General features: G+C 41.7%; 1 protein-coding gene across 1 annotated transcript in view; it reads left to right on the top strand.

The window, feature by feature from the left end:
• The window catches only part of KBTBD12 (kelch repeat and BTB domain containing 12), a 69,088-nt gene that overhangs the window by 25,913 nt on the left and 15,583 nt on the right, over nucleotides 1–27,592 (top strand). The window contains exons 4-5 of the mRNA XM_054978819.1: nucleotides 4,613–4,763; nucleotides 23,672–23,869. Of these exons, the coding sequence (XP_054834794.1) occupies nucleotides 4,613–4,763; nucleotides 23,672–23,869 (349 nt within the window). The remainder of the gene's footprint in view (nucleotides 1–4,612; nucleotides 4,764–23,671; nucleotides 23,870–27,592) is intronic.

Raw genomic sequence — 27,592 nt, 5'->3', positions numbered from 1 at the left:
TTGCCTGCAGGTAATCTCAAATTCAATCCCCAGTGTCTCCAGTTAATAAGAATTGGATAGTAAGTAGGCAATAAGAAACATCTCTACCTGAGATCCTGGAGAGCTGCTGCCAGTCATAGTAAGTAATAGTGACCTGATAGACAAATGGTCTGATTCAGTATAAATCAGGTACATGTGTGCAAAGGAAGAACAGAGTCTGGGATGAACAAGGACATCCAGAATCACATACTAGTCATGGTAGTAAAGAGCTGAACTGAAACTGAACAAGGATCCTTCTGGCAATGACCCAAAGCAAAATTTTAGGAATAGAGCTGAGAATCACTTGCAGCATCTGGGAGGAAGTAGTGTTGGCCATTGCCGAAAAGCAGTTGTGAACAGCAACTAACAACTTATAAGAGAGATTTGGGAGAGTGGAAAGTAGGGGCGGGGGAGACTGGAGCCTTAATGTTGACCTTGCTTTCAGCAAGAGGCTAATTGCAACCCATAACTGTACCTTTGATTTCACAGCAAATCACTGCCTGTTTATTAATCCTGAACTTTAATGTAGTGGATACAGTTTATTTTCCATGAACTATGTTGACCTTTATAGAACTAGAAATGGAAAGTGTGGTGAAAATATATGCAGACACATGTGCCAATATTAGTGCAAAGCAGCAGGCAGACTGCATATTTTGGCAATGTATATATCTTGTAATGAAAAATTGTAGTGGAAATCATGAGAAGCCATTTTTATCTTGAGTCTGAGGTCCAAACTATTCATTATAGCATCCACGGGTTTGACTTGTGGAAGCTGATACAATTTTAGAGAGGAATTTGGCCGTTAAAAATGCCTCAAGGACCTGATCTTGAGCCCCTATAGCTGTTTTGGAACTTGAAAAGGTGTGGGGGAGGGGGTACAAGATCATCTGGTCCTGCCATGCACCCACCAAATGCCCAAAGTCTTCTCTAAACTGGTCTTGGTGTCCATAGGTCAAACCCATGGATGCAACAACATCTAGTTTAGACCTGAGAGTACCCTGAAATGCAGTGAGATAGGTGTTGCTTTTCCTGTACAAAGAACCAAATATATCCTGTGCTTCTAAGCAGAGATTTTTCAAAGACGCCTAATTGTCATGTAATATTATTGTCAACATAAAGCATCAGTTCCTCATCTTAAAATTGCATAAGATTGAATGTCAGCTGCCATCTTAAAACTTCAGCCAGTTAAGCAGCAAACTCTGATTATTGGATTCCAGCATGACTTAAGGGCCCAGACAGAAAAGAAAAAAACAACAACAGATGTACTATTGATTTTTTGATAAGCATTTGATTTCAAGATAAAGGCCCATCATTTTGACTGACTATCTGGTAGCACTGTGTGAGGTTTTTTTTATTAATAATAATAGTGTTTCATGCTGTCCTTTCCATGAATAGGACATTCCAGACATTCAAGAAAAGTTTCCTTTGGAAGTGGGAGCACTTCACATTTAAAGTATCAATAATGAGTTTTACACACATAAGTACAGTTTGAGCCAGTAATACAGTATCAGTTCTACAGCAACAGCATTCCCAGTTCTACAAAATACAAATTGGCCTATTCAGCTCAACTTGCTCAGGATTTCCCAGTTTCAACCCTCTGCCACTCTGTCTAGAGGTGAGATTGGTTTTATATTCCAAGGTGGCCTCAGGCAAAGAGCAGTTAAATTGCCAATTAGTGTCCTCTATCTGCACCGGCAATGTGAATTCTAGGTAGAGAGCTTTCTCTTCACTTTGACAACAGGATGGCTCGCAGCATTATCTAGCTAATGAGCCTCTACGTTGGAGTATTTCTAAACTAAGGCTTAATTCTCACAGTATTTTGGACATGAACAAAGTTACTGTTTCAGTGTCATGAGGTGAAAATTTTGTCTGGACATGTCTTCATATGGTGAGAGTTGGGATTTGTTATATTCTGGATTCATTGGTTTCCCTTGCTGAGGTAGATACTGGTTCTTACCATTTGAGGGTACAGTTGCATAAAGCCGCCACAACATGTAGGCTGCATCCACACAGAGCTTTTTTTCCACCTTGGCTTCTAAGCTATAGTAGGTTTTTTAATGAAAGCTAAGACAAGAGGAACTAATAGATTGTGGCAATAGATCATTATTACATAGTAGTTTAATAACAATTACTAATTTTTTAAACCCCCTGGGAGTGTGCAAAACAGTAAAGAGTCCAGTAGCACCTTTTAAGACTAACCAACTTTATTGCAGCATAAGCTTTTGAGAGCTACAGCTCTCTTTGTCAGATGCACCACACCACCACACCTGGGGAAATGGTAGCCAACAAAGGAAAGTGTGGATGCTCTGATGCCACTGCATTCACATCAGCGGTGATAAGGAGAATTGTTGTGTGGATGCAGCCAAAAAAGCCATGGTAAAATAATTTCATAATGACTTTATCAGAACAAAATGTTACCTAACAATTGGCCCTAGATACCTTTTCCATACCTTTTCCATACAGCATATTGCTTTAGGTAAGCTGACCAGGACTGAATTCTAAGCTATTGACTGTTCTGAACTGATTAATTAATTATAGGGTTCCCAGTTGCCTGCTGGTTTGCTCCATTGACCACTAATCACTTGCGATCAGAGACAGGTGGCAAACCACCTGGTGATCGCCTACCACTGGCAGGCAACCTGGGCAAGCCCAATGGGCGTGGCCCTGGTGGGGCAAAACAATGTCACTTCCTGAAGTTACATTATCACACTGGCCATGGGAGTGCTCCCGTGCTTCACATAGGCCAATTTTGGCTCCCAACAGGCTAAACTGGCCCCATACAAAGCACAGAAACATGCACACCACAGGCACAATGACATCACTACTAGAAGTGACATCATTTCATCAATGCCTGGCAGGGCCAGATTGAGGGGGGTAGCCTGCCCCCGGCGCCACTAAAGAGGGCCCCTCGGGCACCGCTGCCAGCCGCTGGGAGCACGCCAGAGCTGGCAGTAGCAGCGTGGGTGGCTGAGCTCAGGGTTGGGAGGCCCTCCGCCTGCCCCGCCGCGTGCGCAGGACAGGGAGCGTGCGGCAAGCTGGCTGTCCCATCAGCGGGGCAGGCGAACCACGTGGAGGGCCTCTCAGCCCTGCGCTCAGCCGCCCACATGGCAAGCTGGCCGCCCCAGTGCACATCCACACTGCTGCTTCCAGCTCCGCAGTGCACCGTGTGCTGGGGTGGCCAGCTTGCCACAAAGGCAGCACATCCCCCACCCCTGCGTGATGATGTCACAAAAGTGACATCATCACGCAGCACCAGGAGTGCGTGCGTGCTGTGCGCGTGCATGGGGAAAGCTGGACAAGCACCAGCAACCATAGATCTGGCCCTGATGCCTGGAGCTTGCAAAGATAATTTTCCTGGTGAGGAAAATTCCTACTGGGAGGAGGATATAGGGACCTGGCAACACTAATTAATTATCATTTATAGAAGCATTTCACACACACAATCTCAATAATCTTTGCAACAACCAAGACAAGCCTAAAAGGCCAATAGTACTTAGTAGGACAGTGTTATTATCCCCATATTACAGATGGAGTAGCTGACATTTGAAGGAAGACTTTACAGCACATTCTCTTCTTTGCGTATTAGGGATAAACTAAACTTAAGATGAATAGTATCTCCAGGTTTTGGTTTGGTGTAGTGGTTAAGAGCGTGGGACTCTAATCTGGAGAACTGGGTTTGATTCCCCACTCCTCCACTTGAAGCCAGCTGGGTGACCTTGGATCAGTCACAGCTCTTCCAGAGTTCTCTCAGCCCCACCCACCTCACAGGGTGTTTGTTGTGGGGATAAGAACAACATACTTTGTAAACCGCTCTGAGTGGGCATTAAGTTGTCCTGAAGGGTGGTATATAAATCAAACGTTGTTGCTATTTTAAAGCAGTCACAGGAGGCAGAGCCTCTCAGAGATCCAGAGGACTGCCTCCAGCTGTTGACACTCCTGCATAAAAACAAGGAATGGAATGTATCAAATGTCAAAAAAAAATATTTAAGACTGACTTTGAGCTTAGATACAAGCCTAGTTCCCGCCGCCCCATTGACCCTGTCACAATGGCCAATTTGGATAGGGGCTGCAGTGCATTGGGAATGAGGGTGAATCCTTTCCCCTGTTTTATATAATTTGCAAATTATCTGGTTCTATATAATTTGCAAATTACCTTTTAAAAATTATTCATAGACAAATCTTCAAAGCTCCTGTTGGAAACTTGTGAGTAACCTGAGCAATCAAGTAAATCAACATTTCATCTCCTGGGAAAAATAAAGAGGTTTTTCTCCCTTCTTGAGGCTTCAGAGAAGCCTTTTAAAAAGAACTATGTTCTGTCAGGACCGCAAATATAGATGGTTTCTTATTATCCAAATTCTCAGCTCTCTTGCAGCAGAATATAAATGTATCGTTATTCATGTGCCTTCTGCAATGTACTTCCCGGCCACAAGTCATGAGTGCTGTTAAAGTCTAGTGAGTATGAATCACTTCGCAGCTATAATTGATGTGTTTATGTTATTTATCTGCTCAGCTGTCTTCTGTGATTAATCGCATGCAGGCGTGCATGGAGGGCTCCAAATGTTGTATTATTATATGGCTGTCATATTTCATACAGATGGATCTCCCTGACGATGAGCCTGATCGATTAAGCAACAGAATGTTGCAGTATGACCCAAGCCAAGACAAATGGATGGAGCGCACCCCAATGAAGTACTCGAAATACCGCTTCAGCACAGCCGTAGTCAACAATGAGATTTATGTCTTGGGTAAGAGCAAACAGATTTTTAACAGATAGGGCAGCCACTTTTTATTTTTCCCAGCAATTTGCCTCTATAAAATGAACGATTTCACCCTCTCTCATTGTATTGTAGGTTAAAGAAAAAATACTAGGACAAAAGCAAAGCACTCTTTGGGTAGTAAAAGCTTCCCCGGTTCCCTTAGGAGGATCCCATGAGGATACTAATGAACAAGGAATGACCAGTCATTTATTTTGGTAATAAAAGGATTATGTGAGGAGAATGGGAAAATAGGGACAGAGCCCAGACCTCAACATTGTATATGTTAATTATAAATACAACTTTATTAACTGTGCATATTCTGCCTATCCTTGAAAATGGCATTATCACCCTTGTCTGTTTCAGTGCTTGCTAAAATTGTGTCATTGGGCATCTTGGACAATTCAGAGAAATAAGCAGGGGGCCCACAAGGACTTGCAGAGGACACCTAATTTCCTTCTCCCCCATTATTTGCTCTTTTCCTTCCTTGAAGGCCCCCATAGCCTCTCCACTTTTTTTGTTCAGTGGAGTTTGGGGAGGGGGGACCTCATTAGGGTATAATGCCGTAGAGTCCATCTTCTAAAGCAGCCATTTCTCCAGGGAAACTGGTCTGGAGATCAGTTGTAATTCTGAGAGTTCTCCAGCCACCTGGAAGCTGGCAACCCTACCACTGGGCTGGGCCAGTGGCAGTTGATCAGTGGATTTGAGGAGGGCACCATATTTCCCCCTATATCCCCCTCCCCACACAATTTCTTTCCTCCTGGCAACCCTCATATCCTCTTTCCCTCCTCCTTGCCTACCTGCATACCTCCAGCACTGCTGCATTAGTGGCACTTTCAGCGGCTAGGGGAGGATAGCATAGGCTTTCTCCCCTGTTTTCTTATCTACCTGCCTCCAGTACTGCCACTTCAGTGGCTATTTCAGCAGTATTGAGGGCCTTGGAGCTTTGCTGAGCTGGCCTGAAGGGGAGAAGGATGCTCTCAGGAAAGAATTGTCTGCGCAGTGCAGACAACTGCTCTCTGTTTTTAGGTTTTTTGGAACACCTCCTTCCCTTTTAAGGTTTCAGATTATTCTGCAAACCTGAGTGGTTTCCCAATTTTGGTTCCCCTTCTGTCAATGTGGCCCTAAATTTAAGTATCTGCAGATTTGGCCACATTGAGAAACATATATATTGATAATGGATTCTAATTTCTAATATCTAATATTCTAATAAGATCATAATTTTGTTTACAAAAATGAAAAAAGGAAATACATATTTGGAATGGGAGAGGAAAGAAGGAACCTCACATGTGTTGTAGGCTTTTCTCACTAGTGCTGTGCACCCAAACACTCGCATAAAAGTTGTAACTGTGTGAATCAGCTGTTCAAAAGGGGAACTGAGAATGGCTCATGGCCACTGGTCCAACTACATGCTACATTGTTACAAGGAATGCATGTAATGATAAGTCAGCAGACCATGGCCGTTCCCACACGGCTTACCTGAACCCGCAACATCGCGCAAAACTCGCGAGAGAAAACGCGATCTTCCGTGTTTTTTTCGGCATGCTGCGCAGCATTCCGGGTTCAAGTAAGCCGTGTGGGAATGGCCCATTTTTCACAGGAAAGCTTGTTTTGAAGTGGTCGCTTTGTTAAGATGTGAATTAAATGAACCCTGCCCTTGCTATTTCTCCACTCCCAGTCATGTGTCCTGAGCACAGCAGTCACTCCTAACCTAGTCCATTGGTGGCAATCCCCTCCCTGCACTCCTGGGCCTCCCTCACATTCAGCTCCCTTAATCTGCTCCTTCCTTTGCTGGCCTTTTGTTTCATTCTTGTCGATCGTCATTGACCCCTGATCTGTCTAATGCACTACTCATGCTTCGGTACCCTGTCACTCAGTGCAATCTGCTATGAAGTGAAGTCAGCTGCTGGGTTTATGTACAGTAGCCCAACCACAGAGCCTTAGTATAGCAATGTTATCCATTTTAGGGAAGACAAAACTGAGTGGCAGAATGGAGAGCTCCTAAACTATGTTATATACTATTTTCCATGCTTTTCCTAAAAATAAAGATGTGCTCAGGGGCTAAGCCTGCTGGCTGAAAGAAGTGCCCATACTGTGGAAAGAGGTGCTGGTACTGCATACCTCATTATTTTAATACTGGCAATCATAATCCAGGAAGAAGTCTGTTAAAGATGTGTGAAAATCACTGGTTTAGAGGGGCAATGTGGCATTTGTCATTAGACTGTTGGGACAGGACAGGGAAGACCCAGGTTCAAATCATCGCTCAGCCATGTAGTTCACCAGGTGACTTACGCAAGTCTCAACTTGACTTAACCTCACAAGGTTTTTGAAAGGATCAAATGGAGGAGGAAAGAGCCCTATAAGCCACTTTCAACTCTTCAGAGAGAGGATAGGATAAAAAGGTGACAGATAGTTTTAAAGGGGAATTAGGCAAATTCATGGATGATCAGTAGCTACGAGTCTTAATAGCTACTACAAGATAGGATTGGAAGGCGCCTAATGCAGCAACCTCACCATCTGGGTCTGGTCAGTGTCTGGATGAGAGATCTCCTTGGAACCCCCGTTCTATGCTGTCTTGATTTCCAAGAAAGCAAGCTGGGGTATAAATATCATGAATACATCTGAAAAAATCCCATGCTTAGAAGCTTCTAAACATGGAATTACAAAAAATGAAGGGCTTTCATATTTGGCTTGTGGATTTGTTGGGTGCCCATGGGTAACCATTTCTAGTAACAGGATGCTGAACTAGATGGGTCATCATTAGTCTGATCCAGAAGAGCTATTCTTACAGATACCAGAGAAAATTATCAACCCTCTTAAAATGTTTGGTCTAATCTCCAGTGTCTGGCAACCCCTTTCCTTTATGCATATATAAGAGTAAGAATAAAAGATGCTCCTTTGTCAACTAGTAGAAGTACACAAGTGAAAAATCATTACTGGTTGAATTTGTAAAAGTTACTCTTGAAAAGTTAGATTCAGAAGGTGCTTGCTGGTCAAGTATTTATTTTTTTAAAAATTATCTTACCTTTCCCTATATGTACCTCAAGATAGCTAGTAACAATTGGCTAAAACAATAACAACATCAAATGCAAATAGAATTTCAGCAAATCACTATCCAAGACCAGAAGCAAAGTGGAAATGGGAAACAGATGAATTCCTCTGAATTAGGCAAGAAAGAAGATTGATTAAGAAACACCAGCAATAGAGATGCCAGTGCCAAAGGGGCTGATGAAAGAAGGTTTCAGTGTATTTCAATGCCAAGTATTCTGAAAATAAAATGGGCATGGGGAGCCTTTGAAGGAAAGGGGATGACAGAACAGACTGACAGCCCGCTGCATTGAACATGCAGGGGAAAATGTGTTTCAGCAGTGATGTTCAGTAACAAATAAAAATATGCAGTTTTTGCTGTGGCCACTGCTGTTCCTGGTGCCAGTGTTGTAAAAAGGAGAATGAGACACTGCTTAGAGAAAGGTGAGGTTTTGTTTAAAAGGACAATTGAACATTGTAGCACAGGTACATTTACCACCACCACCACCCCCAATCTCTGCAAGGAGCATCAAGTTCACACAAGTAATTGGAAGACATTTGCTGATGCTTACATTTCACAGCCTTGCCTGGGAATACAGATGGGGTGGTTTTTGTTCACACCAATATAAATGCCAGCCAACATCAGCCCACTCCATTTGTGAAAGCTTTACTCCAGTTTCATACTTCATGATGTAATGATTGTGAAGTAATTTCCTTCATGTCAAGGATGTTAGGGAGCAACCTAATAGAAATCTTTTCATTATAGATTTTCTTTAATTTGTTTAGAATACACCAATATGCATGCTTGCCTAGAAGTAGCCCCACTGAACATGGTGCAACTTACTTCTGAATACACATGCATAGGAGCTTGCTATTAATTTATTGTCTTTCATCATGAGGGTAGGGGGTGCAATACCTCTGTATGTCTCTCCCATCAAATCTGGCATTCCTGTGATCTTCATAGCACCAGCAGGTATCCATATTAGGCTTTTGTTTTTTCCTACCAGCGCTAAAGGCAGCTGGTGGGGGGTGAGGAGCAGTGTTGATCAGGGAAACAGCACAAAAGGGAAGAGCTGAAACCTCTGCCCCAAACCGAATTCCTACATTTTAATAGTAAATGACATGTCAGAGATCCAATCATGGATTTCTAATGTAACCAACCAACAGTTTGATCTTCAGTTGAGCAGACAGAAAGACCAACTGTTTTGAAATTTTGAAGAATTTTTTTTTTCCTTTCAGTTCTGGTTGGTGCAACTCTTGATCATATGCATGCTTGACGAGACAGATATTGTGGTAATCTGGAAAAGGGCTGGCATTTTTATCCCAAATGAGAAACTCTAAAGATTACCACAGACCTGAGCATATCCACACAGGAGTATTATCTCTACTGCTGCCTTGGCAAGTTAGTTTTAAATTGTAACTGTCGAACCACAACAAGGAGATAACATGTTACTTGAAGGTTTATGTAACATTCCCTGTTGTACTAATTTTATAGAGTCTCTGTTGTGTTGATGAATGGGGAACTGATGGTTTGATCACCATCAATAGTGTTATTGTACTGCATTTTTTCACCTTATATACTAATAGCCAAGTTGCCCTGATCTGTGGATGCTTAAATCAGGAGACTGGAGCCATGAATGAACAAGACAGATCTTCCTAAGCACCTGAAAAATGCTCCAGGTGTGTAGAAAAATCTGAAATGTTAAAAAAAAAAATACATCGGGTGGGACTTTAAAAATACCCCGCAATGATAAAAGGAGCCCCTATAGCTTTAAGAATCAGATGCCCTGAGTGGCTGTTGCTAGGCAACCATAATAGTATTCCAGGCTTGGTTTTTGTCAGTTAAAGGCAGGGGGAGAGGCCAGGGCCCTTTCCAGAGCTGTTTTGGCCTTCGAGGAAGGGCTCATTGGGATCAAGCCCAGAAGCAACCATCAGACAATTTGATACCACATCACTTGCATTACTTGCCCAGGCCCGGCTGCTTGCTATTGCTCAGCAATAGCCTAGCCTTCCACCGGTTTCCCTCTACAAGGGGTATGGAAAGTCCACTCCCGCTGGTTGCCCCAAAAGGGGCACAGTATTTTATCTGTTTTTAAGTTGTATTTTAACCAATGTTGTACCTTGCCCTTAGCCCGCTTGCGGGGAGGGCAGGTTAAAAATAAAATAAATAAATAAATAAATAAATAAGCAGCACACACACACACACCAAAGCCAGTGTAGTGTAGTGGTTACAGTTTCAGAGTTGGATGTAGGAGACTCGTAAGGAAGCTCACAGGGTGACTTTGATCCAGTCACCGACTCTAGCCTAACCTACCGCTCAGGGTAGTTATGAGTATAATATGTAGGCAAGGAGAATGATGTAAGCTGGTTGGGGTCCCCATTGTGGAGAAAAGCAGTATATAAATGAAGATGAGCAGATAAAAGGTAAGTTTTTTAGTGGGTTTGACGGAGAAAGGGATATAGAGAAATATGAACATATGCAGGCTGCTAGGAGGAGGGAAAGAGGAAGTTGTGTGGGGAAGGGGATACTGGGAAAAGTAAACTACATCCTTTGCAAGACCTTGTAGATTCCCCACCATGGATCTGGGCCAAGCTCAGCTAGTACCATGCAACTGGGCCATAGGGAAGAGGCTGCAGGGATGGGGGTTGAAAACAGGTGGGTGGGAAGCAAGCAAGCAAGTGAAGGGGGAGATGCTATAGGGGCAAGGAAAGAAAAGAGGACATCCCCACACAATTTCACTGCCTCAGGAGGTGGTGGCAGCTTCAAGCATAGACAGCTTCAAGAGGGGATTGGATAAACATATGGAGCAGAGGTCTATCAGTGGCTATTAGCCACAAGGTATAGATGGAACTCTCTGTCTAGGGCAGTGATGCTCTGTATTCTTGGTGTTTGGGGGGGCAATCAGCGGGAGGGCTTCTAGTGTCCCTTCCCCACTGGCAGACCTCCTGAGGACACCTGGTTTTTGGCCACTGTGTGACACAGTGTTGGACTGGATGTGCCATTGGCCTGATCCAACATGGCTTCTCTTATGTTCTTATGACATGGTGGGGGAGGGGCAAATGAGATGCCCCCTGCAAATTCCTGTGGGTCTCTCACTTGTTATTTCCTACTGCTGAAAACATTTATGATGGCAGAACATTACAAAATGACCTATAGATTAAAAACTATGCCTGAGTGATTACCATATCTAATGGATACATCACAGGAATCTCCTGAGTCAGTTTACCAGGGAATAAACTGACCTCCCAAAGAAAAGGTAAAACCTATTTTTAAAAGAGACCATTCAGGCCTTCTCATTGCTGGCAGCCTTCAAGGTTCTTTGTGGAAATCATTAAATGATCTCACAGCTGTTTACTGTGGGATTTTTATAGAGGTTGTTGAGTTTTCTGGCTCTGGCTACTTTTGGATGTCAGGTTGTAGAATAGATGGACCACAACCCAATCCAATATGACAGTTGCTACATTCCTATGAGAATCAAGCTCAGTTTTCTTGGGCATGTGATAGCATTATTAACTGAAACCCAGACTGTGTCTTTGATCAGATTTCCTGCCTTCTTGGTGTGTTGGTTAAAAATCCTTGAGGCTCCCATTGCTTCTTAAATGGCAAGTAATCTTTAGAAGGAAATGAAGACCATTTCCTGAAATTCCAAATCTTTTATCTTATTCATAGTATGTGACTGCTCTTAGCTCTTTCTCTCTATATTTTCCCAGGAGCATAACTATATTTGTTCAGAAGCCCAAGAAAGAGTGGCATTGTGTGGTTAATGACAGAGCCAATTGAATTGAGCCACTTTTTGGAAGGAAACCAGATGGGGAAAGGCACTGTTTGAGGTCGTGCATTTTAATCTCTTGCATTAAAAAAATGCAAAAAAAAAATCTTTCACAGCTGAGTCTGTGAAAACTCATTACCAGTAATGGGCAAATGAAAAAAAAAGCCCTGCAAAGGGCATACGCTCAAACTCTTCCAAAAGAATGACAAGTCCATGAAAGATAAGTCATTGGTGAGGGATACAGCCTTATCATTGAGGGCATTCATGATGCATTGTTTGTCTGTTATGTAATCCCCAATTTTTATAAATAAGAACATACAGAGGGAATTAAAGAAGAAATCCTATTAGAAAAGATTTGAAAATCAAAGAATCTTTGTTTATCCTCCTCAGACTGGAATTCCACCTCATTAAAATCCAGTTTTCCCTAGAGCTCTTGCTGTGAGCTTCTTTTTAAAGTTTTAAGCAGTTAAGTGAGGTTCAATTAAATTCTGAATATCTCCATCATGAAATACTTATTTGAAATGGTATCTAGGGATCTCATCGGAAAGAAAAGTTGGAGGGAAAAGAAAGAGGCTTTATTTAGCTCCCTTGCATTAGTGTTATGGGATATTTTGCATAAATTATACCATTTCTAAAGTAAAGCTATTACTACATTTATTTTAGGAGTTCCTTCGAGTGATAGGTAATCAGCCTATAGTTCTCCTCTGTTTGCTTGACATGAATGTTAATGATTTACCAAGAGAGCAGAACTGGAAATAGTAAAAGAAGCAGTGAGAAACTCTTCTATTTCAAGAGAATTCTATCCAGTTTCAAGGGGAAAAGGAAAATCAGGAACAAAAATAATTAAAAATGTTACTTGTGGGCCTCAGATTGCTTTACATAGCATCGTTTCTCCTTCTTGTCTTGCCACCTTGTGTGCTGTACCAATTAGCACATGGTGACACTTTGAGCAGAACCCCTTTTACTTGGGAGTAAGCCCCATTGATGAAGGTGTGGTTTACTTCCATGTAAGTATGCCCCAAAGCATGCCTTTGAAGCTCAAGCAGCAAATGTAATAAATAGAAATGCATTTCCATTGCAGCTTCGTCAAAGCTTGCTGGGTCTGTCTTTATTGCTCCTTTATTTCTTCTTCGTGAAGTGGGTTACTCAGAGCTGTTTTACAGAGAATGAGGGAGCAATGCATGTGCTAAGTCTCTCAGCTTGACTGCTGTTAAGAACTAGTGATGGAAAATGTTACATGAAAGATTACAGCTATTAAATCCTTTGTGTAGTTTAAAGATCAATTTATAGTGAATTATTTTGGCAGAAAGAGAAAAAGGATTAGATGGGGGGGCTTTCTCATGAACCATGCTCAGTTGTTTTTATTCTCTTTCCTTTTAAAAAAAACAACCCTATGTAAAGCACTAGTAAAATGCAACTCATTGATTGCAATCAGTGAGTTTAGAAAGGCAGAGAGTCATCATGAGGTCCACTCAAGGCTTTGTATACAGAACAAATTGGGAGCAGACAAAATCAGGCATTTGTGAAAACTGTAGCTGGTGATGGTACCAGTTGTGTTAGGCTGCTGCATGGGAATGGACAGTGCAAAGGTGGGTGTCCTTATGGTGTTGCTTACTTTACTGTCTGAAAGATGTGATGCAGAAGATCCATTACTGGATTCAGGAGGAAGACATTTTGGGAGTAATTCTATGTAAGTGTACTCATGTTCTTCAGTGGGGATTACATGCAGGAAAGTATCTTTAAGATTGCAGCCTTTGTGTATTTCAAATTAAAATGGTGGCTATTCATGTGGTTGAGAAAGAGGTCCTGAGGAAGGGATGGAATTTTATCCTTCTCCTATTACTCTTCTCCCTTGTATGCCATTTCTCCTGTGTGGATCCCATTCATAAAACTGCTGTTTGTCCTGCTTGGAGTGGGGGTGAGATATGGGTACCTGTACTGTGTTCCCAGCAGGACTAATACATGTTTCCAGGGGAAGTTTTGATGTGGGGAATTGTGCATTGTACTGATAGAAACCATAGCTTGAAGACTAGCAATACTGTTGTAGTTGCCTAGCAACTGTCATTGAGGGCATTTGTTTTGTTTTTAAAGCTATAGATGCTGCTTCTATAATTTTGGAGGTTTAATTTAAAAAAAAATAATTTCAGATTTTTCTGCAAACTTGAAACTTTCCTCAGGTTTGTGGAAAGATCTGTCTTGTCTGTCTGTGGCCCCAGTCTCTTTAAGTAGCCACAGATGGGGCTATGTTGAAAATAAGATATATTAATAATTTCTTGCACTGGCCCATACAAATGAAGCTTTTACATAACAGTGCAGCTTCTGTTTGCAACATAAAAAGCTGGCATGCCAAAACCGCATTCAGAGAAAGTGGTGGATGATTTAAAAACTTTAGACAATACATCTGTCTGTATGGAGTATGTCCAAACCAGCATGTAGTGAGGCTCAAAAGAAGTTCTGAGTATAGAACTAAATAGCACCAATGTTTTTATCAATTATTTGTCTTTTCCTATTCTAATGCCATATACCTACCTGACCACTGAGTGTAAGCTGAAGATTCATGATTCCATTTTATCTTCCCACTCCCTTCTATGCCAGTGAGGCCAGCAAGCAGGCAGCAAGCTGAATGAAAAAAATTCTTATGCTGATTCGCTATGCATAGGACTTAATATGTGACCTGGGAACCAAACTCCATTTTAGCTGGAGGCTGGGAGAACTGTATAAAATGAACTTATATTGTGTGCTAAGATCCAAAAGAAGATGTTTCTTCTGGGTCTTAGTACAACAGTAGCCAAACTTTTTAGGCAAGTGTGCCACTAGTCAAGCCCAAAGAATTATTTATTTATTTAGATATTTATACCCTACCTTTTCTCCCCAGTGGGGGCACAAAGCAGCTTACAACACTATTCTCCTCTCCTCCACTTTATAACAACCACCCTGTGAGGTAGATTAGGCCGAGAGAAAATGACTGGCCCAAAGTCGCTTAACAAACCTCCATGGTCTCCCAGATTCCATTACAAGAATCCACACACAAGACTGGCAAACTGAGGAGATCAAACTTTCTAGTCTCAGCAGTCAAAGGCCACACAATGAGCAAGCAATGCTATACGAATGGGTACTGCTTTAAGTTAACACCACTTTCCCACACTCGGTGTTTAATCTGTTGAGCCAGAGAGTAGACTACAGAGCAGTACTAGAGAGGCAGGAAGGAACATAGACATGACTGTGGATGAGGCTATGTTTCAATGCTAGGACATTGACTTTGCATGCAGAAGGTTCCAGGTTCACGCCCTGGCATCTCCCGTTAAAAGGCTCAGGTAGTAGGATGCTGTGGAAGGCTTTTACTGTGGAGAGCCACTGTCAGTCAGTCATACAAGGCAATATTGACCTTGATAGACCAGTGATGTGATTCCATATAATTTCATGTGTTCATGTGACTCTATGGCTGCATTTAGAATGTGCTTTGTTTGAACTATGACTGTGTGACGCAGCGTGGTTGATATACTAGATGTAAATAACAAATCCCATTTTTTGCATAAATCTTGTTTTGCTTCTTTCCTCATCTCTGCTTCCCAGGAAGAAGGACATCTTCCCTATACTGCTGCCTGTATAGCCAGAGCTGCTAACTAATTTTAATTTGTAAAATAAGGTGTCATGACAAATAACAATTAATACAAACTGTGGTTAACAAACCTGCTACAAACTCTAATTTGAAATCCCAGTTTGGTGCTAATAGACAAATCCATTGAACTATCTGCATTCAGATGCCACACTAACTGGGGTCTGATCCATCTCGGTCTAAAAACCGCAGTTTATCATGGTATCTGAATGCAGCCTAAACCATAGGACAGCACATCAATAGCCCTTCTCCTGTTAGGTATGTCATATATTCCTGCTACCTATGTCACATACAATACCATCACTGTACCTTCCTTACAACAGTTTATAACTCCCTGAAACCCTGAGGATGTTAAGAGCACAACACTGCCTAGTGGTTTTTAAATGGATGGCTTATTTTATAATCCCAGTTTCTTAATAATCATTGCATCCAGTTATATATGTAGTCTGCAAGCAGAGCTTTGTTAAATTTAAAAACCATTAAATGCATTGCTTTGCAGAGCGAAAACACTTTTGATTGCAGAACTGTCCAACCGTGATATAGAAAGCTTTGAAGCATTAATGGCTTTGGTAACACAAAGATCTCTCTATTGGTATGCTACAGTTACTTGGTGACATTTGAACTATTTTCCAGAGAAAACAAATAATGTGAGGATTCTCCAACTGAAAAAGAAACCTTGTATGTAGGACACCAGGAATCAATCTTTGGGCTGAAATTCTCTCACCTTTTACATGATGAAAAGATGAACCGAGAAACACAGAAAGCCAATTCAAAGGATCAATTGGAAACCATTTTTTTATATATAATTAATTCCAGCTGCATGAAGATTTTGACTGGAACGTCAAAGGATGCCCATAATGTATTTAGAGATGGTGGAATGGTGCAAAACAATGTGTGCTTGAATACACATTCAATATACGTTCAATGTCCAAGTGCAAAATCCATCTTTCTTATAACAAAGGTAGATACCAGACGCCAGCTTTCCCCCACATATCCTAGACCTATGAAGGATGATTGTCACATTGATTCAGAGTGCCAGTTGCAAACTACATGTTTGGGTAGGGGAAATGTACTCTTCCTTCTGGTTGCTGCTGGTCTATATGTCTATATCTAATTATAATAGTAATGGGAGAGGGCTGTTATTGTACCAAAGAAGCTGTAGTGGCTCAAAAGCACAGCTGCATGAAATATCTCCTTTAATAAAAATACTTTATATTTGGGAGCAGGTTGTTTTCTTGCTATTGTTGCCCCTAGCAGCAACTCTGTGAGCTGCCCCATACGGGATGTATACATGGGAGCACGTTGAGCTCATGTTTTACATTTTGCTGTAAAAAGAAGATGCTGGACAGAGCTGAGAGCATGCTTTCTCCAATGTACTGTATCATCTGTGCTCCACAGGTAGTCTCTGGCGTGGTCTACTGAGAGATCAGTGAAAGTTTGGTGAGAATGCCATATGTTGTGTGAGACTTGATTTCGTCCATCAAAACCTTAGGAAGGAAATGGATATGTCTTAAGGTCAAAACCCAAATTGTGTCTGACCTTTCAAAACAGACAGTCAACCAGGAGAGGTTCAAATAAAATAGGACCAGCTTCTTGGATGTTTATTCTTCTAAACACACCAACAAATAAATGCTGCAACTGGAACAACTGTATCATATTGTGGGCAGGAATAGGTTGTAGCCATCAAGTGATCACTGAACGTTGCCTGATCCAGCACCAATTCTACTACAGAGTTCATTCCCTGAATCCTGTGGGACATTATTTCTGCCGATTCCCCCCTCCCACTGCAGAACCCTATTTTGCCCACTGTACTGTTCCTGGGGGCTGGAAGCATAAATAGGAGGGCACAGAAGGCTGCAGGAGGGTACAGAAGGCTGTCTTTCTTTAATGCAACCCCACCCACAACACTTAGGATCCAAGCCGTAATATTGAAGACCATCTGATCTCAGATGGTGTTTGTCAGCCATGAAAGGAATCCTAGATGCCGCCATCTGAAGATATGGAGATATCTACCCAGCTTCTGATATTGCTTCATCGCCCTCCACAGAGCCCAGTTAAAGGCACACCCATGAGGCACAACCGCATTCTATATAATGCTAGTAATCACTGCTGGCATATTAGCTGGGAGGAAAAAACCGATGTTTTCTCAGCGACAAAATGTTACAACTTGATTGTTGGGAAAATATAATAGCTTGCACTTACAGACATACTGTGTTGAGGAAAAACAGTTGAGGAAAGACTTTTGGATCCTTCAACAAATGTGCCAGAAACCTCCTGGAAAACCATCTAATTTGTATAAACCCAGCAAAAGAGCAATTTCAACAAAGGGGAAAAGTAAGATGTTAAAAAAAATCTTGATGCACAAATGAGGTATAGAAACAGAAACGTAGAGCTGGAAGGGACCTCAAGGGTCATCATGAAGTCCACCCCCCTGCACAATGCAGGAAATTCACAACTACCCCAGTGACCCCTGAGGAAGGTATAGTAGTTTGGCAACTGCTTGTACGAAAGAGAACATGTCTACAAGTGAGCACAGCTGTCTATGAGAAGGAGAGGCCTAGTCCTTTGTTGCAGGAAGAAACACAATTCCATTCAGTTATGTTGCACTGAATATAATATCTCTTATTATGATTGAAGCTGAACTTGTTGACTTCCATGGTGACAGAACAAAGCCTAATGGGAACAAAAGCTGGGTCTTTCTCTTGAGTAATCATCTGCATTACTCACTGTTCTTTTTCACCAGTCATGAATTTGGGAGAGGGAGTGAGATAGCTTCAATGAAACTACAATTGGATTTCTCTGTCATAACATATTTGGGTCCCATAAAATAAGCAGGTATTAAATTGGAATCAGAAGACCTTTCTCGAAGGAGCGTAACTTTTAGCCCAGAACTATTTCAAAAGGTGTCTAAACATACTGAGATGTTTTATATTCCCAAAGAAGCCCTGAAATTTGGTATCAACATTGTCACAAGGTGTCCAAGCTTCATTCCCAGGGTCATGAAACCAATGTATCACAGTTTTCAGTGCCCGCCTGCCATGATACAGAACACTGCATACAGATCTGTTCCAATCCAATTCACCCTTTATGATCTTTCTAGAGCCTCATTACTGCAAAATTATTATGTTTTATTGTATTTTTATAATTCATAAAATTCTTGAAATAATAGCAGCAATTGTCCTTGTGAAGAGAGCCAGTGTGGGAGCCTGGGTTCAAATCCCTACTCTGCCATGGATGCTTGCTGAGTGACTTTGGGCCAGTCACACTCATTCTAACCTACCCCACAGGGTTGTTGTGAGGATAAAATGAAGATGAAGAGAACAATGTAAGCTACTTTGGGTCCGCATTGGGGAGAAAGATGGGGTATAAATGATGTAAATAAAGAATAAAGAAAGCCAGTGTTGGGTAGTAGTTAAGGTGCTGGACTATGACCAGGAGACCCAGATTCAAATCCCCACTCCACACTGAAGCTTACTGGGTAACCTTGGACCAGTCACTTTCTCTCAGGCTAGCCTGCCTCATAGGGTTGTTGTGTGCCCTTTCAGTTACCTAAATGTAAAATGAGAATGTTATTGAGATATATTTCTGTAAAGACAAATGAGACCAGGACTATAAATGAATTGGCATATTTTGAACTATGCTACAAAAATAATAAAAATTATATAAGTTCAGTCAGAGCATAGAACAAAAGGAACAGCATTCCTGTAAGGCTCCTCTTTTTCCCCCAACAGCTTCATCAAAGTAAGAGACTGAATGACACTTTTAAAATGTGAATTTAATTAGCAAGGATGTGGCCAGCTCAAGAGGATGTGAGGGGTTTAGCCTGAAGCATGCATGTCAATGGCGCAAGCCAGCTGTATGAGCAGTGCTGTTAAGGAGCTTTTCTCTTCTGTCATCTGTTTAATTCACCAGTTGATCAGCCAAGGGTAGTAAAATCAGAGGCATAAAGAGCACTTGCCACTGGGGGGTGGGGAGGGTGCAGACAGAAAAGCCTTGTTCTCCAGAGCTGTACATCCTGTGTCACTGGGGCAAAATATTTTAGAATGGTCAAAAGAGCGCAGAGAATGATCCCCTCAAGTGCTCAAAACCATGTTAAAATAAATAAATATGCTTTGTATGAACTATCAGGCTGCTTGGGTGGCATCTATCAGCCACTGGTGAGTCAGAGAGTTAACTAACGTTCTGGCTGTACAGCCTAGAGTATTCATTGTAAAAGCATAGAGTTCTTTTATGGCTTTATGAATGAAACTGGATGAAAGCTGAAGTGATTTTCATGGCTTGTGAAAACAAGCTAACATGTACAAAGGGTTTGTTGAGACCTTGGCCAGCACATTAGAATAGAAAAGCTGACATCATCTCTTGTGAAGATCTGTCTGTCTGGGGCCATGAATGGTCACACCCAAATCTTGCCCCAAACACATGAAGGTCAGTGGCCTGAGGAGAAGCTGGAGAGCAGCTAACAGAATGTACCGCTCTGTTGCTGAAAGCTCGGTTCCTGGTACTGATACCACCAGGGGGCTCCACACTGCCTGTCAATTGCTGGTGTTGCATGCTGCTGTTTAGTTCTACTCCTGAGACGAACCTACCTCAGACATTGACCTGAGCATACACTGACCTTTTACACACGGGCTATTTACTCCTCTTTTGGCCCTCTACTGTACTGGATGTTTTGCAGATGTCTGCACAGCATTCAGTACCTTTGGCAGTCAGTTCAAGAGTATCCCAGGCTTTGTCCAAGTTTTGTGGGTGATCTGTTGCAGCAAGTTTTTTCTAATGTGATTCTATGCCAGCTTTGACTTCAGTGCATACAGTTCCATTCACCTTTCCTTGATCTGCCCACCATGTAGTGATCGGTGCCCTGCACCCACCCTGACCTGCCCTTTCCTAACTTCTGCCCCTCCCCTTTCAACTCATTTTTAAGTTTTAAAAGTTTTTTTCCCAAAATACGTTATGGTGGGATCATGATGAGGTCGCTTAACTGCTGTATGAGTTCCAATTTTTTGTTGTTGTTTAAAGTTTCCACTTGACCCAACAATTCAGCAATTCAGTGCATGTACAAAGGAAAAAATGCAGATGGGAAGAGAGAGAGGGAGGAGGGGGGACTTGTGAAAGGGCAATGACAGCAATGATGCCAATCAAAACTGTCCTTTCCAAAAAGGGAAAAGACTATGCAGACAAGTAATATCAGAGACTAATCCAACCCTGATGGCAAAGGTGCATATGAAACAAATGAAAATGGGCCGAACAAAAGAGCTTTGGCTTCCAGAGAAATCAGCAGTAAGAGCTGAGTGCAGAAAGAGTTACTGTGTTTATAAAAGTTCACCATTCTACGTTCCAATCCTAAGGCTTTCTGAGAACAAGAAACCAAAAGGGCAAGCCATTTCCATTGGTTCATAGGATATTTCCCACTAGGTACGCGAAATTCCATGTCTTCACATTTTGATTTTTAAAATATGTACTTTTTAAAGATAATACATCTCACTTATTCCAAATACCAAGGGTCTCAAAATTCAGTACACATTAATAAACACTGTTCCAGAATCAAAGAATACCGAGCCAGCTGAACAGGCACAGTTAACAGATCATTTCCAGCACTGAATATAAGTACAGCACTTCCAGAAACAAGCATACATATTGAGAAAACAGGTATTCTGCCTATTAAATAGACACAGCTAAGACTGTGATTAAAACTTGGACTGCAGCCGAGAGATATAAATGGTAATGTTTCTCTGTGCTCTAATTGGCTTTGGATCAAGTCCTAAGACCACCATATGCTGTTGAGCCACTTAATTACAATGAACCATTTTAACTGTTAAATGGGAATTTTCCAAAAGATCAAACTGTGAGTAGAGAGAGTAAGATTGCATCATAGGGAAAACCTTCATTTTAGTGCTTCCTGAAATGAATTCTCATTTTGTCTGGTAAGTGAAGAACCAAGAACTCTGTGGTGGTTAAATAATTTCTTCTCTACATTCCGTATGCAACGCTGGTTTGCAATATTTGGGGTCGAGATGGCATAAGCATCTGTTTTGTTCTCACTCAGCATTTGTGTTCAATTATTGTAGGGACATATTGGAGAGCCTGTTAAAAATCTGTGGCAATCTGAGAACACAGCTGTCATTTCATGTTTAAAATTGGACAAACACACACACACAGTCCTTTGGCATGGAAATACTATCAGTGCTCATTATACAGCTTTGTATCCAACGGTGTAGATGTAGATTTTGCTGGGTTGTACCAGCACATTTATCTCGCAGGTTAAGGACTGGATTGCAAATCTAGAGCTGTTTATTGGATAAGGTTTAGAAAACAAGTGGCTGTAATTCCCAACCCATCTGTTTCAAAGCAGCCCAATTACAGTCAATGGGACCATTTCATAATAAATCAGACTGTGGATTCTAACCCGAGACTCTTGATTAGAGATGGGTACAAACCGCAATATGAACCAAAATGAAGCACGAACCAGGCCGGTTCATGGTTCGCGAACCAGTGGTTTGTCAGATCCTATTTCTGATGAACTGCCACGAACTTTAGGCTGGTTTGTTTGGTTCGTTTTTTGGTTCGTCACTGCAGATAGCCTCGTGCCAATCAATCAGTTTCCTAGGCAATGGGATGGACTTCCTGCAGACTTTCTGCTGGCCCGGAAGTGACCTTCTGCTGGCCCAGAAGTGATGATTTTCTGACCTGGGTGTGACGTTTTCATGAACCAAATGAACCAGTTCGCGAACCAGGGGCAGGTTCATGAAAGTTCGTGGTTTGTGGTTTGTGAAATTTGATGAACCACGAACCACTTGGTTTGGTTTTTTTCCGGCTCATGCCCATCTCTACTCTTGATCTGGCTAGCATTGCAGAAATTGTAAGAAAAGGGCTATGCTGACTGTTATGCTGGCATTTGCCACACCTCCAAAGGCAAACACTAATTGTAGATAGGCTTTGCCATACAGTTGAAATAGGCCTTGGCATGTTCTTTACAGGGATAAAAAAGGACAAGGTCTGGAAAAGGTGTCTTACCTCTTGCTGGGACAAAGTCCAGGAATACATCTTTAGAATCTGCCATGGGCATTCAGAAAGGGTAAAGTGCTACAGGTCTGGCTGGAACAGGCCGAAGATCAGCTTCTGTTCTTGTTGTGAAGTGTGCAAGGACCTATGAGAGTTCAAATGCACTGTGGGACAGTCTGCTCTGAGCAACAGCAATATGCTTGTAGCAAAGAGTGAGTTTATAGAGGATGCCTCTGGGAAGTTGCAAATTGGCCCTAGCCAATCAACACCAAGATGCAGAGCTTAGACCTCTCAATTTTACTTGCAGTTAGTACAGTTTGCTTGTGTTCAACAATAGAATTAGAATGAGAGTGCCTATTAGGGCTTGTTGAGCTGTTGAGCAGTATGGTCAATAACATAAAGTCACTTAGTAATGCTTTCTTCCATGTGGTGCAGTCAAAGAATATATATATTTCACTGTGGCATATGATGAGCTCCTATCTGACTATCAAGAAACATTCATATGTTTATACTTTCTTCATCACAAAATTGAATTTAGAATAGCTGTAGGAAAAGAGCTATTTGTACAAACCTCTTATAGCACAGTCCAAAGCGGAGTTATACTCTTCTGAACCCATTGACTTCAGTGGACTTAGAAAGGTGTAACTTTACTAAGTCCACTGAATCAGTGGGCTAAAAAGGTATAACTCTGCTTAGGGCTGCAGTGTAAGAGTTTGATCCTAAATCAAAGAATCCATGCAAGGTTTTTTTGTTGACTTTAAGAGATGCAGGTATTCTTCTATATAAGAGACTGCATTTGCAGTACTTGGCTGGGTGTTTACTGTGTATTTCTGAGTAATACAATAATGTCTTTTAAACATGGCCTGTATCCAGAGCTCTAAAACAGACAGATACAGATGCAGAGCTTTTTTCATCCAAGGTCAAAAAATGATTTAAAATTAATTATTCTCTATTTAAAATTAAGTTGCTCTTCTGCAATCATCCATTTACAGAAAAGTTAACATCTCTGTCTATTTTATGTAAAGACTCTGTGCTATTGGTATATGAGGTAAAGAGTGAGTTCTAAGCCCTAGCTGTAGATACATAAATCATTTTTGGTTGATTGCTGCAACTTAGGACACAACTGAGGGCCACTTCCCGCCTCATTCCAACCCCCAGTCTAGAACCTTGTGTGTGCTTCATTGTGCACACACCCCTCCCTCCCTCCCTCCATCCAAAAAACAATGTTTAACATATGAAAAACATCATGAGTTTCCCCGATTCCTAATTGTTAGCCCACTGGATGTTTTTCTGTTGCCTTTGCAAAGGGGTGAGAGTGTAAGATGTTAAAGCTAAAAGGGGTTTGATGCAGGAAAGAAAGAAGGAAAAGCTTCGCTGGCAGAAAGAGAGAAAGCATCAAATATTCATAGGTCTCTTTCCTTGAGCCTTTGGTACTAATGTCCTTCCCTCTATTTTCTGCTCTCCCTGTTATTTGGCTCCTTTTGCAGGTGGTATTGGCTGCCTTGGCCGAGACAGAGGACAGGCACGGAAATGCCTTGATGCAGTGGAGATCTATAATCCTGATGGGAATTTTTGGAGAGATGGGCCTGCTATGCCTTATCCTCTACTCTCCTTGCGAACTAACTCTACCTGTGCTGGTGCAGTAGAAGGGAAGCTCTATTTCTGTGGAGGATTTCGTGGAGCAGGTATTGGATAAAACCAAAGAGAATTTGACTATATTTATAACATGTAGTGTGAGCCAGGCAGGCACTTGAATACAGATTCCGCCAACCCCAGAACTATAGGTAGCATCCAAGCTGAATAATCCCTTCTGATTTTTGTTGTAACAGTGCAATCTTAAACAGAGTTATACTGTATTATGTATACAGTATATAATGTATGGCTTCCCCCCATGCTATGTCCTTTGGGGGGCACCACCCCCTATCCAGGGTTTACCATGGAATTTTGTGGAAGTTCAGACTCTTATCTGCCCTTAATTTTTTGCATGTGCCTCTTTATGCCTTCTTATTGCAATTTAGCTAAAAGCATGAAATCCCCTTGGCCAGATTTTCTTCGTAGTATCCCAAATATTGGGGTTTCTGTCCTTAATTATTCAGCAGTGCAGTCCTAAGAATAGTTATGCCCTTCTAAATCCATTGAAACCAATGGGCTTAGAAGGGTATAATTCTGCTTAGAACTGCCCTGCAAGTGACTGCTTTTTGTATTGGGATGTGTATGATTTTGAAGCTTCATAGGAAGACAAGCCCTCTGTTAGAGGAGAATATAAAACATAATAATGCATCATTACAGTTAAGGACCCCCCTGAAATAATATTGCTCCAATTATTCAAGGGCACCATCCTGCATCTGTGAGTGCTGCTCTTACTCCCAGAAGAAAAGAGATGAAGCCACTATTTCTCTTTCTCCCCGTCCATGTATTACCCAGCACTCCGTTTATCAGGCTAACACAGGATTTCATTGTCATAGTAGCTGCTGCTGCAGTAGCAGCAACAGCAACAGCAGGAAATGAACCAATCGCTGCCTTTCTTTTCTAAGCTCATCAGCCTACTTGGATTCAGTTGGATACTAATAGTTTATTAAACGGTTTCAGATATATAGGCTTTTAATGCTGGGGTTGTTGGGTTTTCTTTAAACATACACACACAAACACACACAAGCACATAACCCCCCTCCCCGGGACAGGAACATGTATTCCCATTGGGCACAGCAGCTGTTGCCACAGTTCCTTTCACAAGGAAAAGGCAGACAGGCAGATACATTATCCAGCACTAATGAATGTCAACTCAGGTTAACTGCTTCCCAGATTCTTTGACTAGGGAACACCACAAAACATGCATCTATCATCCACATGACAGTGAGTCCAGCTGCACTGGGTTTAATTTGTATTTCAATTAATTTTAAACCTCTGTTTACTGGATTCTAATCTAAACAAATCTTTTCTTCAAACTGCACCAGCCTCTTAAAAAAAAACAAACCCATAAAAGCCATAATAGGCCTTTTCTGCTCAGATGATTTTCTCCAGTTCTGGCCCAATACCGTTTCAGGTTTTCTTCTGAATTCTGCACGCTTAACTTCCCCTTCAGATCTCAGTGTAGGATTTTCAAGAGTTCTCTTCAAATTTTCTGCATGTGGTTATTCTTTGATGTTTTTCTAGATGCAGTTTTGAGTTGGGTTTTTCAATTTTACAGAATTTTTCTTTTGTTTTTTGCCCCTCTGCCCTTTGTTCCGCTTCCCCCCCTTACAGGCCACTTTTCACTGATTGGTCTTTCCATCCTCCTCTCAGCTCCTCCCTCCCCCTTTCCCTGGCCCTCTAGCCTTCCCAAGGCATGCCTTTTTTAAAAGAAGAAAATGACGTTATAATATTGCTAGTAGATGCAGAGGAGTTAGCCGTGTTAGTCTGTAGTAGCAAAATCAAAAAGAGTCCAGTAGCACCTTTAAGACTAACCAACTTTATTGTAGCATAAGCTTTTGAGAATCATACATCTGACCAAGAGAACTGTGATTCTCGAAAGCTTATGCTACAATAAAGTTGGTTAGTCTTAAAGGTGCTACTGGACTCTTTTCGGTTTTAATATTGTACTGTTGTTATTGCATTGTGTTGGTTTGCTCCCCTGGTGCTGGCCTTTGCCTTCCACCTTTGGGTCAACCTGGGCAGGATTCTCAGATTTGGACCACTGAGGGGTGGGGGGAAGGAATCCTAAACAAAAATGCCTACTCAGAGCATGGGTGTCATGTGTCGGGGAATTAAAAAAAAAACCAAGCACAATGATGTTATAATATTTAATGAGGGGAAAACTGACACAATGCAATAACATCAACATCACAATGTTATAAAGGCATTAAGTTTTCTTTTAAAAAATAACAATATGACAGGGTTAATTTGTATTGTGGTTACTTGGATCTCTTTTGGGTTTTCAAAGATTATCTATGATTTTTGAGTAAAAAGTTCTGTATTTGGAGTTACTCTGTGCCAATACTGCATATGAACCATGATGGGTTTCCTTTTGCTTTCATTTCTCTTTTATTTTTTTGTTTTTCCCCTCACTGCTAATGCCTTAGTGGTGGGTACCTTTGGTCATCATAACATTATAATGTTATAATGTAATAAAAATGTGACTGAGTATATAAGAAAATTAAAAAACAGGGGTGGTGATGTGATGGCTGACAGTGACAGCAACAATGATGTCCACAACTTGCCACATATCCGATCTGGAAGTGATGCCACAGAAACATGCAACTCTCTAGGAATTTCCTAAATCTCTAGAATAAAAACCATAGAGAGCAAGGAAATTCCTAGAGTGTTGCTAGTGTAGTGACATGACTTTCAGGTACGAAACTGGACATGACATCACAGTGGTGTTGGCTTTCAAAGTCTCTGCCCCCTCATTGCTCCCAAGGGTTGTCAGCTGGAAGCTGGCATCCCTATACTAGGATTATTTCAAGTTAGAGAATTGGTGAATGAGGAAGAGCTGAACCCCTTTCTCTACATGTTCCATGGTCTTCCACATGCACACATGGGAACTGAGGAGAACTTGCAACTCACCGGTGATTGTGTTACATCTGACACAAAATGGGTACCCAACCTGTGTATTTATAATGTGTGAAGTGCTATGGCAGCATGAAATGTTCTTTTGCTGAGGAAGCTCAATTATCTGCAGTCCAGCATCTGTGAAAGATAGAAAACTGGCCATTTTGGCAGGGATTAAAACCTGAGACAGCAGCAGGCTGAGGACTAGGAAGAGCTCCTGAGAGTTAAGGACCCTGAGACAAGGAAGGGGACACTGATGAAATATCACAGTATTTAAAGTTCTAGGGAACCAGGAAATAAGGTAAAGAAAGTAGTGGCTTGAACATGACGAACCTGTGGGGAAAAGTATGGTGGAAGCATGGAGACAAATAAGGTGAAAACAAGATAAAGTAGGACTAAGGGAAAGCTAGAACGGGGAACTGTGCTGTGCCTATTTGGTAGAAAGGAAGTGGGCAGGCAAGAGAAGTTTGGAGAGCTGGGGGCCATGAGCCAGGACACCCAGGAGGTCTTTGATGGCTAGGGTTGGAGGGTGGCAATGACAGCCAAAGTTAGCAGGGGGTGGTGAATTTCGTACAGTGATTTGAACTTGCCCGTTCTCTGGCTGCAGGCTTCTTGCCATATTTTATGTTCAATCAGATTTGGAGAACAAAAAGACTAAACCTAGTAGGTGAAAAAAGTTGCTGAAGATTGATGATGGCTCAGTAAAAGAAGGGATTATATTTAGCATGACTAAGAGGCTTATTACAGAGTTTCTGAATTAGAAGTGCCATGAAGAACACATTGTTAAAGCCACCACCACTTCTTTGGTACTTCATTGTGATGTCTGTGGCTCAGAGTCTCAACCTTTCACATGTGATGGATGTCTCTGTAAAACAATATGG

This window comes from Eublepharis macularius, chromosome 4 (genome assembly GCF_028583425.1).
Source record: "Eublepharis macularius isolate TG4126 chromosome 4, MPM_Emac_v1.0, whole genome shotgun sequence".
Taxonomy (NCBI): Eukaryota; Metazoa; Chordata; class Lepidosauria; order Squamata; family Eublepharidae; genus Eublepharis; species Eublepharis macularius.
Note: the sequence above shows the minus strand (reverse complement) of the source record. Positions and strands in the feature narration are given on the sequence as shown.